The sequence below is a fragment of the Monodelphis domestica genome, chromosome 5 (assembly GCF_027887165.1).
Source record: "Monodelphis domestica isolate mMonDom1 chromosome 5, mMonDom1.pri, whole genome shotgun sequence".
Classification (NCBI taxonomy): Eukaryota; Metazoa; Chordata; class Mammalia; order Didelphimorphia; family Didelphidae; genus Monodelphis; species Monodelphis domestica.
Window position 1 is genome coordinate 70419430 of NC_077231.1, and position 19029 is coordinate 70438458.

At 33.0% G+C, this 19029-nt stretch overlaps 1 protein-coding gene across 5 annotated transcripts in view; it reads left to right on the forward strand.

Moving 5' to 3' along the window:
* TMTC3 (transmembrane O-mannosyltransferase targeting cadherins 3) overlaps positions 1 to 19029 on the forward strand; it is a 70770-nt gene that overhangs the window by 19917 nt on the left and 31824 nt on the right. For all 5 annotated transcript variants that reach the window (XM_007503122.3, XM_001364765.4, XM_007503124.3 and 2 more), the window contains 8 exons: positions 520 to 733; positions 2167 to 2385; positions 4531 to 4630; positions 6810 to 6925; positions 7375 to 7547; positions 9899 to 10151; positions 11450 to 11598; positions 15700 to 15820. In XM_007503122.3, coding sequence (XP_007503184.1) covers positions 548 to 733; positions 2167 to 2385; positions 4531 to 4630; positions 6810 to 6925; positions 7375 to 7547; positions 9899 to 10151; positions 11450 to 11598; positions 15700 to 15820 — 1317 coding nt within the window. In that variant the 5' untranslated portion in view covers positions 520 to 547. The remainder of the gene's footprint in view (positions 1 to 519; positions 734 to 2166; positions 2386 to 4530; positions 4631 to 6809; positions 6926 to 7374; positions 7548 to 9898; positions 10152 to 11449; positions 11599 to 15699; positions 15821 to 19029) is intronic.

A 19029-nucleotide genomic window follows, 5' to 3' on the forward strand; every position in this document is an offset into this window, starting at 1 on the left:
TTTGTCCAATGGTGAATTCTCCAGTATATCAACCACTAGGTTATTATGGTCATTTACTGCTATTTATCATGTACCTAATCTGTTGCATTGATCTATTTACTCTTTTTCTTAAACAGTACCAGAGTGTTTTGAGTATTAGTGCTTTTAGTTTGAAATCTATAACTGCAAGGATGCCTTCCTTCAATTTTTTTTCCTAGCATTTCTGACATTTTAATAAACTAATACCATCTTTTTTCCCTGCCTACCTGTCTTTTAAAAAATGAAGTCGGTTTATGAATTCCCGGTGTATCTACTTTATTCTTTAAATAACTTCCCTTTTTCCTTCCCATCCAAATTGTTTCTTTCTGTAACCTTGGAATGTAATTTTTTAAAAATTCAATCTTTTATTTTCCCAGTTACATGTAATACTCTATTACATATGTTTTACAAAATTATAATATCCAAATTGTCATGTTCATTGAATTTATGGAGCTCTACTGCATATTTCATTGTGTGTCTTTATGAAATCTTCTTTTGCAGTTTTAGTCCATGAGTACTGGTGGAAAAAATGGCTGTTAGCCTAAAAGAAATTGGCTTAATAGTCGGTGTGGTTATAGCCTGCTACTGGAATAGCCTTTTTTGTGGTTTTGTTTTTGATGATGTTTCAGCAATATTGGACAATAAAGATTTACATCCTTCTACACCTTTAAAAAACTTATTTCACAATGACTTCTGGGGAACCCCTATGTCTGAGGTAAGTGATAACTTTATGTGTAACTTGGTGTTGCCTATTTTTCACCTATTCTTTTAAATCATATCAGAAGTTATAGATTTTTGAAAAGTGAATGTTAAATGAATTGTGGGTGCATTCTATTGACAAGAAACAGGTGTCAATTTACTAATTTAACCATGTTAAGGGCCTTTTTATTTTTACTGAACATGGTTCGTTTCTTGATCAGTTTATGCCTTAATGAAAATCAGTGTTTGTGTTAGAAGGGGCTACAATTTCCTTACAGTTCTTTACACTCTTCATTTTTGTTTCCCTTTGAGTAAGACAGATTTGGGATATATTTCCACCTATTTAAAAATATCAAGTAACATGTGTTTAGTCTTTCTACATTTTTAATTTAATCTGTTAACATGCATTACATCAATTTGTGATTGTGAATCACCATCATCTGACACTGAAAATCTGTTCACAGGCTCTAGCCTAATAGCTTGAAATAAGTTGAGCAAGCAAGAGGAAGAGACACTAGATGTTTACCTCCTTTTCTTTAAGGTGCTTTCTTCTGCTCCACAATTATTAACTGAGATAACTGTCCCATTCTGTCCTAATTTCTCTATGCAGATTGTCTAATCTCTACCCCAAAAAGCTGTTTGTCTAAGGCACAGTATCTCACTAGATGATCGCTGAGGTCCCTTCCTCAACTCAAAATCTATCATCCTGTGGCCAAATTAAATATTTACGTACTTCAGAAATTACCTCAAAAAAGATTTCATATATAACTATCATTGGATTTTGCCTCTGTTACTGTTTGTCAGTGTATCTCTTTATTTTCTGTATACCTGCTCTATTTCCTTGTCACCTACTTGGTATACTTTCTTTTCTACACTCTTATCTCCTTTTAGAAATTTGACTGGAAATTATACAGCTCTTAATTATGAATAATCCATAGAGTCTTATGCTGCCCTTGGCACTGTGTTTTCATTTGGCAGACATTTAATATCTAATATATACAGTTTATTGTGCTTGGTGCTTGAAACTCCTTGACATAATTTTCATCTGATTTTAATCCCACTTTTCCTTCTCTATATATCTCGTTAAAGGAATTTCTATTCTCCTTTCTTTACTGTTCATTCTCTGCCTTCATCTCCATCATCATTTTGAAAAATATTTTGAATATAAGTATTTAAGCTTCTTAAACTTACTTTGAAAAGAAAAATAGGACTTCTAAACATGAATGGCTACCTGAATTTTTTTATAGAAAAATTTTGGATATTTAGTGACAATTACTCTTGCTTCAAATCATCATATTCTTGCTCTTCCTTAGTCTTACATAATCATAGGTAATAAAAGGAATAAAATAAGTAGAAAGGATGTTTGAATGTGGTAGTCATGTTGTATGTAAATTTGAAAATGTGACTAAATAAAACTAATAGTTAAATGTAATTTTTTTTCCCTTTTAGGAAAGAAGTCACAAATCTTACCGTCCTTTAACAGTTTTGACATTTCGTTTAAACTATTTATATAGTGAGTTAAAACCGGTGTCCTATCACCTGCTGAATCTGATTTTTCATGCTGTGGTTAGTGTGGTCTTCCTTAGAGTCTGCAAATTATTTCTGGACCCCAGAAGTAGTATAATTGCATCCTTGATGTTTGCTGTGCACCCTATACACACAGAAGCGGTAGGTAAACAAAAAAATATATAGCTTTATTAATAATTGTTTTCTTCTTTGAAACCTAAAAATGATTTTCCAAAAGCATTTTGTTTTCATAAGCTATATAAATTTTTCTTTAAATTCAAAGCTTTTTCTTCCCCTGATGTATTTAGATATTACTACTTAAGGAGACTAAATGCTGATCTGTGAAGTTGATATAATCAGAGAAAAACTTATAAGTAAAGTAATGAATTTTACATGCTATATTTTAATGTGTATAAAATCCTTGGAATTCAAGCATTTTAATTAATTTAATTTATTCAAAACTAAAAATAAAAGGCCTGTTGTTAAAAAATACTTCATACTATTTACACATTGTAATAAATTTCATTTGCTCAATACTTTTTTAAAATTTTATTTTAAATTTTAAATTTTATTTAATTATATGATTTAGAATATTTTTCCATTGTTACAAGACTCATATTTTTTCCTTCTACCCACCTCCATGTGAACCCTCCATGTGAACATTCCAGTTCACATGGAATTCCTCCAGTTCTTTATTCCTTTGAGCACAATAGTATTCCATCGCCATCAGATACCATAATTTGTTCAGCCATTCCCCAATCGAAGGGCATCCCCTCATTTTCTAGTTTTTTGCCACCACAAACAATGAGGCTATGAATATTCTTGTACAAGTCTTTTTTCCTTATTTTCTCTTTGGGGTACAAACCCAGCAGTTCTGTGCCCTTTGAGCATAGTTCCAAATTGCTCTCCAGAATGGTTGAATCAATTCACAACTCCACCAGCAATGCATTAATGTCCCAACTTTGCCACACCCCCTCCAGCATTCATTACTCTCCTTTGTTGTCATGTTCTCCGATCTGCTAGGTGTGAGGTGATACCTCAGAGTTGTTTTGATTTGCATTTCTCTGATTATAGATATTTCTATAGATTTTCTAAAGATATTAAGTAGAGCATGCCTGCTTAGTCCCATTTTAGATAGAGTGACTAAATTGATTTGTATCTTTAAAAAGCTCTGCTGGGGAACAGCTAGGTGTCTCAGTAGAAAGAGAGCAGGCCTGAAGACTAGAGGTCCTTGGTTGAAATTTGGTTTTAGATATTTCCTAACTGAATCATGGTCCATAATTTATCCTTTATATTTAAAATATAATTCTAGTTTCCTCATATGAAAATGAGAGAATTAGACTAGGTGTTATCTGATGTACCCTGAATCTCTTAATAGAGTTCTATCTATGATATTAGTGTCCCTGGACTTGGGAATTGAGAGTTCAAGTCCCAACTGCTACATTTATTTAGCTTTGTGACTGTGGGCAAGCATATATAAATGTAAGTCATTAGTATTTTATTTTAAATCTTCCATGAGCTGAGGAATCAGATTTATATTTTAAATTATGTCAAAAATGAAAAAATGAAAGGCCTCTTTTCTGCAATAAGATATATTCAATTCATCAATTCCACAGAGCAACTCATTATTTAAAGGAACCCTAAATTTAGTTCTCTTAAAAAGAAAAGAATCCTTTTTTAATGTTGATAATGATGAACATTAACATTTTTTACTTAAACATTTTATATATATTAAAATTTCTTAAATGCAAAGTGTATAAAAATATGGGGGGAGGAACCAGGGGCAACTAGGTAGCTAATGGATAGAACATCAGGTTGTATTTGGGAGGACCTCAGTTCAAATTTGGCCTTTCACATTTCCTAGCCATGTGACCTTGGGTATTCACCCCGATTGCCTAGCTCTTGCTACTCTTCTATTTTAAAATTAATATTTAAGTGTAACTAAGACAGAAAGTAAGAATTTAAAGAAATAATAAAAGCACACTTATGATTAGAATCATCCATGATAAAGAGCTTTTTGCTAGCTTTATAGTTGTTTGCATTGTTACTCAGCTACATGTTTTGGGGAAGATTTCTCTGTGAAAGTGTTCAAAAAGAAAGGAATTTGATCCCTGGTATGGTCACTAAATCTCAATATTTTGTTTAATCCTAAAATGTATATTTTAGTCAAGAATTATTTGAGTAAGTAGAAGTTATGGGCACTCACCACATGAGGGCACTAAAAGAAGGCATTCTAATCTTTTGGAAAAGGTGGTTTTCAAGGCATTGCTTATTAATTAATTTTCTGTTTTGTCTTTTCTCTTTTAGGTAACAGGTGTTGTAGGAAGAGCAGAACTTTTATCATCAATTTTTTTCCTAACTGCATTTTTGTCATATACAAAATCTAAAGGTCCAAATAATACTATAGGTAAATGTCTAACTTTTTCTCTTACTATAGAATAGTAAAGAAAAATATTTTTAAGAGAATGCAAAAATTTCTTTAACATGCATACTACTTTTGGATTTATCAGAAAGCAAAAGAAGAATGACATTTTTCATATGCCTTCAACGTGAAAAATCTGCTTTTCTTCTGTTGCTTTATGATAAATCCCAAAGTAGTATGCAATGCTTAAGGACTTAAATGCTTTTAGTCTTATTCCCAACTTTATTTTTAAATATCTCTATTTGGTACAATTAATTTGGTTTTTATTGCTATCCTTTAGCCAAAATACTGAGGCAGTAGTGGCACATCTCTGCTGCTGGTTCTTAATTGATTCTTTGAAAATCTCCTGTGTATATGTATACACATTTGAAGTGAACTAAAAGTTTTGTTTGTGTGTGTTTTATTGTTTTGGCTTTTTTTTCCTACATTATTTAACTTAAAGTGATTTTATTCATTATGTAAAGAAAAATTAACTTTGGACTAACTTCCATTTGTTCATTAACAACATTTTTTATTTCAAATTGGCATTCTACTAGAGTAATTGAGCTTATTTTGAGACATTAATCTTTTCAGAAGTTATGTATTTGCAGAATACAAGCTAATTTTCAGAATCATGTTTCAAGCATTTGAAAGGCAAATAGAGAAGATTCTGATGTCTTTTGCACTTTGGAATTATCTTTGCCACTATCTCCCCTTAGTTTGGGCAAATGATAAAGAATGAATTGTGTGTAAAATCAGCTTGGAACTATCCAGTTTTAGAGCTAGAAAGCACTTTACGGCTAGAAAATTAGTATAGTTTTCTTTCCTCTACTAAATCCAACTTGCATACTCAAACCAATGAAGTCACAGTAGTTTGAAATGACCATAATATTTCTTGAAATAGTCATTTATATAATTTTTAATGGAAAAGAACTTTTTTAAGATAATGATTTCATTTACAGATGAGAAAACTGAAGGCCAGAGTAGTAAATTAATTTAACCAACATTAGATAACTTAGTGTGGACACAACTAGAACCCAGATGTAATAACTTTACTTGTTTGTTTTTTGATTCAGGCACACAAGGAAAAAAATTAACTCAGTTTGTACAGAATTAATTTTTTCTGTGCCATTAGAGCTTAGCGCATATATATCCTATATGCCTATATATATATATATATACACACATCTTATCTAGGCCTACCTGCCCCTTATGAAAAGCAAGATTTATGATTCCTCTACTTAGCTTTCAGAGCCTCCTGTAATTTTTTCCCACTCTACCATATTTGCTAAAACTTCTTGATGCTCATCTTTCAGGTCGTGCGGGTCTCATTATAGAGCCCAAACTTGCCATTCACAACCTCTACTCTTGTAGCTATTTGTGTGCTGTCTCTTTAATTTTTTTATTTCAGTTCATTTTTTACTTTTTAGTTTTATATCAGTCACTCCTGGATATGTTCCCCAAACTCCTCCACCCTCCTTCCATACAGAATACTTCCCCTTTATCAAAGAAAGTTACCCCAGAACTGATAAGTAATCATGTATGTAATATTCTGTCCTCTTAGAACATGTGCCATAGGGCCATTATTAGCTATTTAGTTCCTCCAACTTCACTTCCTTTCAGTGATCTTCTCATTTATTTTGCTGCAGCAATCTTGTGTGTTCTTCTGGTTCTGCTTATATCTCTATAGATCCATTTGCCCTTCTTTCTCTTCCCAGGTTTTTCTGAATACCTCCTGGTTTTCAATTTTTATTTCACAATAATATTCAGTACATTGATATACCAGTTTGTTTAGTCATTTCTCAAGTCTATGGATAGTAGTGGTCTCTCGGTAACCGAGGATGACGATTGTCTTTGCGCGTTTTCATCTATGGTGTATAGATGAGTGTGCACAAAAACACTTGTGCGCAAAGGAGATTTAAGTGGAAAAGTCGATTCACAGAGACAGTCCCACTCTCTCGGCGTTGGAAGCCTGGGTCCAATGGCACAAAAAGTCGTTACACCTGGAGACTTCCTCATCTGCATTGGATGGCTGTGTTGTCTTTTGTGCTCCAACACTCCCTAAGCACTCCACAGTGCATAAGGCTTATAGAAGTATCATATGTTCTTCATTGATCAGAAATAGTCATATCTAATTTATTATTATTTGTCAAATTACCTCATAAAGCGTTTTTGTTCTTTATAGTATGGACTCCAATTGCATTGACTGTTGTTCTGGTAGCTGCTGCCACATTATGTAAAGAGCAGGGGGTCACTGTTGTGGGGATATGCTGTGTCTATGAAGTGTTCATAGCTCAAGGAGTAAGTAGAAATTTAAACTTTGGTCTTTTTGTTTAATAATTCAGTTAATTTTGGGGTGCTTTTTAATTATTATGATTCAACTCTTTTTACCTTTTAACTAGCAAATTGATTTTTATTTATATTTTTAATAGAAAATAAACATGCTTGATGTTTTAAAATAATTACTGCCCTTTCCCTTATTAACTGAAATTTTATTGATGTGATGTAGTTGTTAAACCCAATTTAAAAAAACTGAAAAATAATTCTATAAGATATATTTTCATTATTGACCTTAATTCTTTTATCTTACAACATTTGTCAACTTATCTCATATTTTAAAATTTCTGTCCATCTCTCACTACCTCTGTTTATTTTGTTATTTTTTTATATCTGAATTTTTAGTCTAGTGTTTAATGCTTTAAGTTTGTTAATGAACTAAACTAACTATTTAACACATTTCTCCATTCCAGTATACATTGCCATTATTATTTACTACAGCTATGCAGATTCTTCGTGGAAAGGGTAGTATTCCTTTTTCCCTGCTGCAGATACTGCTAAAACTCATTGTCTTAATGTTCAGCACACTATTACTTGTTGTGATCAGAGTCCAGGTTATTCAATCTCAACTTCCTGTATTTACCAGGTAAGAGCCATACTAACAAATTCATGCTTTTTAGGTTTGGGGGTAGATTACTACAAGTGTAAATGGTCATAGATATTTCAGAAACATTTTTATTTAAAAACTCAATTTTAAACAAATATTTTATGATTGTTTATTCTTAAAAACACCAGTTTTCAAAGCAGAGTCTAATTGTGCTATTTGAAATACCATTAGATAAATGAAATACCACTAGATAAATTGCCATTACAAGTAAGGATTCTATAAATAGAAAGCTCCTGTATATATGACTATAATTCTATGGAAGTTCTGTGACTGAATTCTTGACTATAAATTGTACTATAAAATAAGGACTTATTCTTGTTTGTGTCTGTATTCCATTGATTAAATAAAAGGGCTTTAGTGATGTGCTGATCTGTTTTTAGCTATCATAACATCAAAGAGCAACTGCCCTTTCATTTTAGAAGCCCTGTCTTCCTTCAAAAACCATACTAAACACTGAAATTTTCCATTAGAAATACAAAGAAAATAATACACCAAAAAAGACCCAGATATTACCTGACATTTTCCCCTTTATATTATTGAACTTGCAGTTTTTCTTTTGTCTTCTCAGTTGATTTCAAACTGATTGGCTTTAACTTTTATGTCCATTCAAGTGAGAATACTTTCAACATCTTACTCATAACAATTGTGAATTTCAAAACTACTCCACCCTATTCAGACCATTCTTTAGAAGATCGGATTTAGCTATTTCCTGATCAATAACAATAGAGATACTTGGAATAACAGAATCAGGTCTTGGAAACTACATTCTCCACCCTACTCAGTGTAACAAGATTAGGAAGGACTGCAGCAAACTCAAGATTTAATTGTTTGAGAATATGGCCTTCAACAGACATGTGCAAAAAAAGGACAGACCTCTGGGCGGTCCTAGGTCAAACTAGAGCCACCATTGGCACATGTGAGATGCAGGAAGTGAGGTAGAGAACAGCCTCTGGAGTTCTCGGGACTTCCTGTGAGGAGGGCTAGAGTCAGTTCGAGGTTGAGGTTGGAGGAGCCCCGCAGACTGCTTTCCTTCAGATTGGTCACGTGAGTGATAAGGACTGATCCCTTTCCCTGCCTTGGCCATCCAAGGCCTTAACGCCCACTTAGGCTCAGCCTGAGCCAGAGTGGTTCTGAGTTAAACTTCTTTCCTTCTCTCCTTTTTTCCTTCTCTCTCTCTCCCTCTCTCTCTCTCCCTCTAATACTTTCTTCCTCCTGTTGTAATTAAAACACCATAAAAATTTGGCAGCTGACTTGAGTGTTTCATTTAGGAAATACATAAGTGAATTCCTTGGCAACCTTAAATTAATAAATATCTGTCTTTTAAAGTGATTTAAATATCACACAACGTTTGGTGTTAGGGGCAAGTAATAGTGCAGGATGGTGACAATATGTATCATTGAAATTACTCTTGATGGAGGTAATTGCACATATTCTTTCGAATAGCACTAAAAAAAGGCCTTAATCAATTAGCTATATTAAATAAACTATAAATGAGAAGCAGAATGGTCTGACTGAGGGAATTTGGCCTTGGAGGCATGAAAACCTGGTCCTTATACTTAACTCTCTGACCGTACACATTGACCATGGGCAAATCATTTATCTCCAAGCCTCTGTTTCCATATCTGTAAAATAGGAAAAATAATTTCTCACAGGGTTGTCTTAAACAAAGATTTAATTAAAATAATTATATAAAGCATTTGGCAAATCTCAAAGCACTAGATAAATCTATTTTTATCATCCTGAAGATTGTGTCTGGAATGGTGAGTTTAGGCATCAGTGATAGTATTTATCTTTGGTTCTAGGTGGGTTCTTAGTTGTTTGTCATAATTATGGTATTTGCTAATATTAATTTGTTTTTAGGGTAATTTTTTTCAAGAGAAGGTTTAGGTTTCATTTTCTTTTAATCAAGACGTTTGAAAGAAGAAAATTGATAAGAGTTCTCATTTTCCATTGACTTCTAAGTATATAAATTGTTTAAAAATAAACTTTTCTTTTTTCTTTTTTTTTTAAACACTTACCTTTCATCTTGGAGTCAATACTGTGTATTGGCTCCAAGGCAGAAGAGTGGTAAGGGCTAGGCAATGGGGGTCAAGTGACTTGCCCAGGGTCACACAGCTGGGAAGTGTCTGAGGTCAGATTTGAACCTAGAACCTCCCATCTCTAGGCCTTATTCTCAATCCACTGAGCTACCCAGCTGCCCCCAAAAATAAACTTTTCTAAATTGTTACTTATTAAGATATTTGTTTTAATCCTTATTTATATACATTCTTTTGAACACTTCAAAGTATAATTTTAAATTTTTCTTTTTTTCTTTCCCCTCATCCCTCCAGGTTTGACAATCCAGCTGCTGTAAGCCCAACTCCCACAAGGCAATTGACTTTTAACTACCTCCTTCCTGTAAATGCGTGGCTTCTATTTAATCCCTCAGAACTGTGCTGTGATTGGACAATGGGAACAATACCACTTATAGAGTCCTTTTTAGATATTAGAAATCTTGCCACATTTATTTTCTTTTGCTTTTTGGGGTCACTTTTGGTATTCAGTGTTCGATATCCTAGTCATTCTTCTAAAACTGTGTTAATGGTAAGAAATGCTTTCTTGCTAATAATTTCAATTTTTTTAATCTTATACTGCTTATTTTTAGTGATACTTTAATAATTATTCCTTTTTTATTAAACTACATTAAAGCAGATGAATCATGAAACGGATTTTTTTTTAGAGTATCATTGATTATTTAAGATGTTAGTTCCATGAAGTCAAGGCCTTTGTCTTATTTAAACTTTGTATCTCTTTCAGCTTTTTGTTTTCTGGATGCTTTACCTACAAAGCTATATAATATATTCTGCCTTTCCTCTTGTCATTATTTCTTTTTCCTTACTCTGCATTCACAACAATTCATGAAATTCTTTCAGTTTTATTTATGTGTTTTATTGCTTCTTTACAATCAGCAGGACCAAATACAAGCCATCTATTTTATAAATTCTGAAGTAGGGAGCAAAATAAGTTTTATCTTAAATCTTCTGAGGCCAGACCTACTTTTGATTCACTCAATTAGCTACTCTAGATAATGACAGAATAGTGAGATGAGGATGCAAAAGTCCTTAGAGAGAGTAAGGATTAAATTTATTTCATAGTATAAGGTTTAGTATAACCATATGGTGGCTACAACAGTAAAGAAATGTAATAGAAAACTTATGTTTTATTATTAATCTGTGTTAATTGGCTGTTCAAGTTTTTTTGGGGGGGAGGTAACTTCTATCTGTCATCAATTCTTTGATTCAAAGAAATGTATTAAATGTTTCAAATTTTTAAGATTTAAAAATAATCTATTTCTATGCTTTAGGGTAGAGAGAGAAATATGCAGCTCAATTTTTGTTTTTAAAGACCTTAGGAATGGATTGCATTTTACATAGAAAACCAGTGAAATGTGACTTGTTAGTCCTACAATTCAGATTGAATCTGGTTTTATTACCCAAACTTCTTACTAAATTAGAGTATACATAGCAGAAATCGCTTTCTAGCAATTATTCCTAGTTATTCTCATACCTAAAAGTATTAGTAATTATTTCTAAATAAAATCCTACTTCAGGGTCTAACATTAGCAAAAGTTCTGGTAATACATTCAAATTTGCTGAATGCATTCTTACTATAATAAGATTGCCTCTCCCTTTTGGGCAATCTTAGGTTTTCTTAAATCTAAAAACATTTTCTATCTCGCTTCCGTTAGTTTTAAAGTAGCTTTCATGTCTACATTTAATACATTATCATTACAATCTTATAGCCATTACATTATTTAAAGTCAGATAAAAGGAGATATTTTTGAGTGATTTTTTAAATATTTCTTTAAATTTACCAAAATCTCTGGGCATTTTTCTTTATAGGCACTCTGTTTAATGGCATTGCCATTTATTCCTGCATCAAACCTCTTTTTTCCAGTTGGATTTGTGGTTGCAGAGCGAGTGTTGTATGTGCCTAGTATGGGATTCTGTATTTTAGTCGCTCATGGATGGAGGAAATTATCCAAAAGACAGTAAGTTTAAATTTTGGTTCAAGTGGATGTTTACCAGTCATAAAACTAAGACCTACCCAAGCATTGTAAAGTAGATAACTGGTTGTACTAGAATTATTCTTGTTTTGAATTTCATTTTAATAGTTTGGTTTTTTTAAAATCTCCTGGAATCTCTTTAATATTTATGTGTCTGGCATTTTTGGAGGTTTTTCAGTTCTTACAGCAAATGTTTACATTAGACTCCATGACATGACACGAACTGACCAATTGTCAGGTATATGTTATGGATAATAGTGTCATAGATTTAGAGCCAAAAAGCTTAGGGAATCAGAGCCCTAGAGGATATATAGTCTAACCTTTCATTTTATAGAGAAGGAAACTGAAGAAAAGAGACATTAAGTGATTTGCTCAAGGTTACATACTTATGTCATGAGTTGAAAAGCCAAGATCTTATTACACTGTGCAGCCTTTCAAAACCAAAAGAAGTCTTTAAGGCCAAAGTGGTTATGTTTACTAATTGGAACATACTTTCTTCCAGTTTCCCTCCCCAGTTCCTCTGAATAGCATTCCTGGTTTTGTATCTGCTTGGGGCTTTATCCTTGGATACATGTCCTTCTGTGGACACTTTTTAGTGTTTTTTTTTTTTTTGTCTACCAGGCATGTGACCACCTACCCACTGCTAACATTGAGCTCTGAAGTCCACTAAAATTTTAGTTTTTTTACTCAAATTTTTGCCCAGTTTCAGTGTCACCCTTTCTATGATTGTGTAATAGATGTTTTGAATCCATGTAAAATTTAACTCTATTAAATCTTATCATTTTAGCCTATTGATATCCTTTGGGTCATTTTGATTCCTTAATCTATTTTCTTACATGGTAACTGTGTCATCTTCAGATTTCACAAGCATGCCGTATCTTCATCCAGGCCATTGATAAAAATTGTGAACAAAAAGACCAAAGACAATTCCTAGGATGCTCTAAGGAATCTGCCTATATGTTGACATCAGTCTGAATCATTCTTCTCTGGGATTTAGCATTCAAATAGTTCTAAATCTTCCTAGTAGCTCATATTTCTCCATCTTTTCGATAGGGATGGTTTGAGAAACTTTATCACATGCCTTACTCTGTAATCCAGGTATACCATTTCTCAGTTACTACTGTTGTAATCATGCCAGGAAAGGAATCCGTCAACAAGCATCGATTTAGCACTACTTTGTGCCAGACAACATGCCAGGGATGTAAATACCCTGAATGAAACAATCCCAACTGACAAGGATCCTACCTTCTAACGAGAGAGAGAACACGTGTGCATGTACCCATATCGACATGCACAGTAAATGCAAATAAATGCAGACTATTTATAGGAAGGATAAATTGACATGATAAAACTATGCTGGATTTTAATAATAATGATAATTCAAAGTGACCCCAGAATCAAGAGAATAATGTATGCAACAAAAAACAATATTGTAAAGACAAACAACTTTGAAAGTCTTAAATACTGATCAAGGTAATGATCTACAATTCCAGAGAAATATACCTCCTACCTTCTGGTAAAAGTGATAAACTCAGTACAGTCTGAGGATGCTTTGTTGTCTTTTTGGATATGGACAATGCAGGAATTTAGAATATACATGTTTATAATAAAGGTTTTGTTTTTCATACTTTCTCAGTGAGGTGAAAAGAGAATAATTGAAGGAGGTAGGGAAGAGACGGTAGTGTGGTGCAAATAAAATAACAAATGTATTCACAACATTTCTATGTGCTCACAAATATTCTAGAACTTTTTTTAGAATCAAATTCAAGGTTACCAGACCATAATTTGAAAAAAAGAAACTATTTTTTTTTCCTTATTTAATTTTCTAGCAACTTTACTGGCCACCACAATTTTTTTTCTTTAAATTATCAGCATTTAGAGTAGCAGTTAATTCTTGGATACAATTTTTTTTAGGCCTTATGAATTAAAATTTTAAAGAATTTATTACATACTTATATGCTCTGCTATTTACCTGTCACTTATCTTGGTTTTTAATTCTGATGACCAAGACTCATAGAATGCCAATTTAGAAATCTAATTGTAGCTCCTCATTTTAGAGATTAGGTAGGATTATTTGTCTGAACTAGTAAGTGGTAAAGTCAGAACTTGAATTCAGATATTCTAGGTACCAGTTCTATACAATCTCTCTTTTATCCTATCCTTTTTAGTCCAAATATCATTCTCTTTAATAGAGAAAACAGAAACCAGTTGAGTAGTTCTAACTTTCCTTCATTTATTATAGTTACATCTGCCCTAAGAATTCTCTCTAGGCCTTTGATTTTCTTTTCCCCACAGAGTTTTAAATAAAAACTTCTCTATTATTAGTTTTTATTATCAACCTTGCCTCATTCTCAAGTTTTAGTACTTTTGACAATATTGTTACAGGGCCATGCCACCTTTTTTTTTTATTTTAAGTGTTCTTTTGGCCCCTTTATTAGTGATGTTTGCAAATGAGTTTATTTTCTCAATCCACCATCCCAAACTACATGTCTCTGCTTGCTAAGAAAATATTGCTCTTTTGTGTGGTAGCAATTTTTGGGCCTCTTTCTAAGTACTGATTGGAGTAACTATTTTGCTTAAGCAAGCTCCAGGAAATGTTAATAGTTAAAATCAAAATCCCTTCCTTTATCCATTTTCATTTTAATTGACATTAACTTATTCAAGGGGGCTAGATTGAAAGTATTAGAATCTTAGTTATTATCGCCTCATCATCTTTCTGATTTGGTCTTCAGTCAAACACAACACTTCCAAAACAAAATGCTTGTTCTCCAAACTTTCCTCCTCTGCTGGGAGAAGGAAAATGTGTCAATATCAATTCCTCTCCTTATACTTATTCCATGTGTTCAGTTTTTTGACAAGTTGTCATTTCTACTTTCACATTATTTTCAGAGAAATCCCCTTCTCTCCTATTCCTTATATATCATAGTTGTTTTCATGTTGTTTCCCCCCATTAGAATGTCATCTCCTTGAATGCAGAGACTTTCTGCATATCTTTAGCACTTAGGGTACAGTGCTTGGTACAGGTTGTTCAGTCTTTTCAGTTGTCTCTGATTCTTTGCAGCCCCATTTGAGGTTTTCTTGACAGACATACTGTAGTGTTTTACCATTTCCTTCTCCAGTTCATTAAAAAAACTGAGGTAAGATTAAGTGAGTTGCCTGAGATCACACAGCTTGTGAGTGTCTGAACTCAGGTACAGTTGAGTTGTCCTGCACTCTGTCCATTCTGCCCTCTAACTGCCTAGCTCAGCACATAAGCCTTAATTGCTTGTTGACTAACTTCTACATCTATAATTGTTTACTATCCATTAAAATGCAGTTTCTTTTTAATGTAATTAATTCTATGCTTACCACATCCAGTATTGACTTGAAGAAAATATTTGTGGTTTATAATCATGAGATATCTGGGTAGTCTACAGCCTTTTTTACCTCTTTCATTTCTTGATTTAGTACAAACATTTTTTATGTGCCTGCTCTCTTTAGAATGCTTTTTTAGGTATTGGGTCTAGTAAAAGGATTCTAAACCTCAAACTGTATTTTTCCAGATTTTTCCATTTTCATATTTTATATCAGTAATTTCAACTTTAAATTGACAGTTTTTCATAACATGATAATTCTAATATGTATATTTGTATATTGTTTCTTAGTTTACAAAGAACATTTATATTATTTCTACCTTCCCCTCAGAAAAATAGGAATTATCTTCACTTCATATATTAAAAGGCCAATTAACTTTAAAAGCTACTTTTAGCCATCCTATGTTTGCAATAACCAAAAAAGGTTTAAGTGCAAGGATATTTTAACATGTCTTAAATGTGCATATACTAAAATGATATAATTGAAAGTTAATTTCAAGTTTTTAGCATTAAGCAATTTTTGGTCATTGTAAAGGTATATTGTCTTTGCTGTAGAACAAAGTTGAACTTGATATTTATAAATGTAAAAATATTCTTTGATTTGATAAAACAAATAATTGAAGAAGATATATAATAGAAAGGTCTATTTTTCAGGTATGAGTTGGACTTTATAGCCTTTGAAGTCAGTTCTGAAATTTAGTGTAATTTTGATTTTACTTTTTTCCTTGAACAGTGTGTTAAGAAAGCTGTCCTGGGTTTGTCTGTCTATAGTGGTGATCACTCATGCCTTAAAGACACTTCACAGAAACTGGGATTGGGAATCTGAGTATACCTTGTTTATGTCTGCCTTAAAGGTATGTAAAATATTTTTCAAAATGACCAAAAGATTATATCAAAACCTCCTTTGTGAAGCACAGCCAACCTGTTAATTTTTTACTTTTAACTTAGAAATAGGAGAGACTTGTAAATTCCATAGAGAATTTGTGATATACATCACTGTCATTTAACATTTAAGTACTTCCTATGTGCCAGGTCTTGTGCTAAGCTAATTAAAAAATAGTAAGCTAAATATGAGAAAAATAGTTGGGTTAATAGGATATCGGTATTCCATTGTACTTATTTTCTAAGGGTTTTCCTAATCCTCCAAAGCACCTGACAGTTATTCCCCATCTTTGACTACCCCTCAGGTTTCAAGCTTTTCCTACCTCTCTAGTTCCTAAAACTTACCCAGGAGAGAACACTGCTAGGTTTCCTTTTCCTTGTCCTTTGATAATAACATATCTCATCTTGGAAATTTATATGATGATTTATATATAGGCTATAAAGCCCTACGGGGGAACATAAAGTGTGGAAGTGGTAGAGGGGGGAGGGATTAACAATTTTAAAATCTTAAGAGTTCAGTTCACAAAAGGTTCTTTTAGTTTAATATTTATCCTTTATAAACTAAAAATACTACTCACTTTAGATTCCCTCCTGCCTAAAATTCTTTTCATTCTGGGTCTTAATTTTAACTTTGTTCCAGTTCCAAGGTCATCAAAATAAGGGACATTGCTCTCTTCAGGAATCTGCTTCCCTGCCTTTTAATATAGCATATGGGAGTCTCACCCTAAGCAAAGCCTTCCCCTCCAGGACTCCCAACTCAATAAATTCATCTCTTTGCCTACAACCCAATGACCTTGTCTTTCCCCTACCATTGTCCCCTAATTGAATTGAATTGAATTAGGTATGCAACTACCAAACTAGAAAAAAGACATCTGCAACTAAACACCGAAATGGAAATCCTGAAAATTAAAGGAGAGTAATGAATTTGAAAGGGGAAAAAAAACAAAACATTGAACTACAAAAAAACACTAGGCATTGTTTTTATGGAAAAAAATGATAAACCTGTGGTTTTAATCAACATGTGGTTGATTACCAGTAACAAAAATAAATGAAAACATTAAATGTCCTTGAATACCCCAATGAAGATGAAATTAAAGCAATTATTAGGAGTTACTTTAGCCAACTACATGCCAGTAAAATTTGACAATCTAAGTGAAACAGATGATATTGACAAAAATATAAAGTGCCCTGGCTAACATAAGTGGAATTAAAATAATTAAATAAAACTATATTCCAAAAAGAAATTAAACAAGCCATCCGTGAACTCCCTAAGAAAAATTCCCTAGGAACAGATGTATTTACAAATGAATTCTAGCAAACCTTGAAGTGTGTCAAGATAATTTTAGGGTTGAGATTTAATTGGTCGCCAGGGAAAATCCCAAATAAAATACCCAGGTCAGTCTGGAAATTTATGGTAATTTAATTAATATAGAGGGAAGGAATTTAAGGAGAAGGAGGGAAGAGGACATAGGATTTCTCCTGCCTGGCCTGTGCCACGGGTAGTTTTAAAATCCCTGCCTCTAGGTCTCTGAAGAAGATTAGAGGCTTCTAAGAGGATAAAGTTGGAAAGTAAAGGAGGAAAACTCAGCCAGAACTCACCACCGAACCAGGCAATAGTTTGTAGCCACCCTAAGAGGCCGAAAGGCCCAGCACACTGCTATCAGCCAACTCTCCTCTGCAAAAGGTACCGGAGAAAGGAAATGAGCCAATATATAGACCTTTCACCCTTGTGCCCCCTCCTCTAAATGCCCATTCTTTTAGAGTTCTCATCTTCTTTGGTTAGATTATATCTTTAGAGTTACTTAACACTTCTTTGTTAAGTTCACCTTTTGTGAGTTACTTAACCTTTTTGTGATTAATTTAACCTTTATAGTTACTTAACACCTTTTTGTATTAAGATCTTAAAATAGACTTAACTCAAAGTTCTAGCTTCACTATAAGGTAAGAGTTAAGTACCTTCATTGTTCAATCAGGAGATTGAAGATCTTGAACAAAAAATTTCAAAATCTTGGATTTTTATTAAAATACAATCCCATCCACCACCACTCCCCACCCCCCACCCCCCACCCCAAAGTGGGTGTTAAAAAACAACCAGTTCAGCTCAGGATGCAATGTTGAGTTATGGGGTTGTATGAGTCAATTATCAAAAGAAGAGAAAAACAAAAAAACCCAAAAATATAAAGAAAAAAATGGAAGAAAGTTAAAACTTTTGGGAAAAAGAAAAAAATTCAAAATTAGAATAAACATACCAAAATCTATGTATATAAAATGTTTAGTAAGCAAGAATAAATTCATAATAAGCCCTTGTATTAGGGTTCGATAAGTTTCCATCCCACAAGTCAATAGGACAGAGTACAGTAATATTTCACATACCCATTTGCAGGCAAGACTACAGGAAGTTGCCATACTATAAAAAGAAAAAGAACTAGAATTTTATTTTGATAGGGAAGTGTCATTCCCTGATCTGATTTTTGTCATTCTCAGGGATATAGGGAGCCAGGATGATAGTCAAACTTTGGTACTTGTCTGAGTACTTCACAAAGAGTGTAGATACAAGGAAGTCCTATGACTTCACATATGTCAAGTGTCACAACCTTGAGTCACTAGTTTTTCCTGTATGCTCTTTTTGGCACTATTCAGGTTAAGTCTATGCTCCTTGTTTTTATCCCGTTTCCTAGAATCAGACACAAACATTAATCACAGTCCCATAACATTTTATCAATAAATGCAAGTTCCCGCAGTTTAAAGCTTTTGGGTATGCATTGATATATCAAGTATATATAGATATTAAACTTATATTACTGCCGAAAAAATAATGTTAATTGTATGTATCTTTAGCACAAGAAAAGAGAAAAAAAAGGGGAAAAATCGAATATTCTAATCAAAATAAAAGAAAAACAATAATAAAAATAAGGGGGAAAGGAAAAAAATCATGAATTCAACGTGTTCTCAGAAAAAAATAACATCCACTTGTCAATGGATTATTATCTCCAGTGCATGTGATAGGATACAATCGGTCAGTCTCAACAGAAGATGCCCTCTTTACATGTGAGCAATGAATCCAAGAGTCTTTTTCTCCAATCTTTATTGATGTTGGAGTAGTTAATATTTGGAATGGCCCTTCCCAGGAAGGCTGAGTTGCTCTAGTACTCTGGAAATTCTTAATATGTACCTTGTCTCC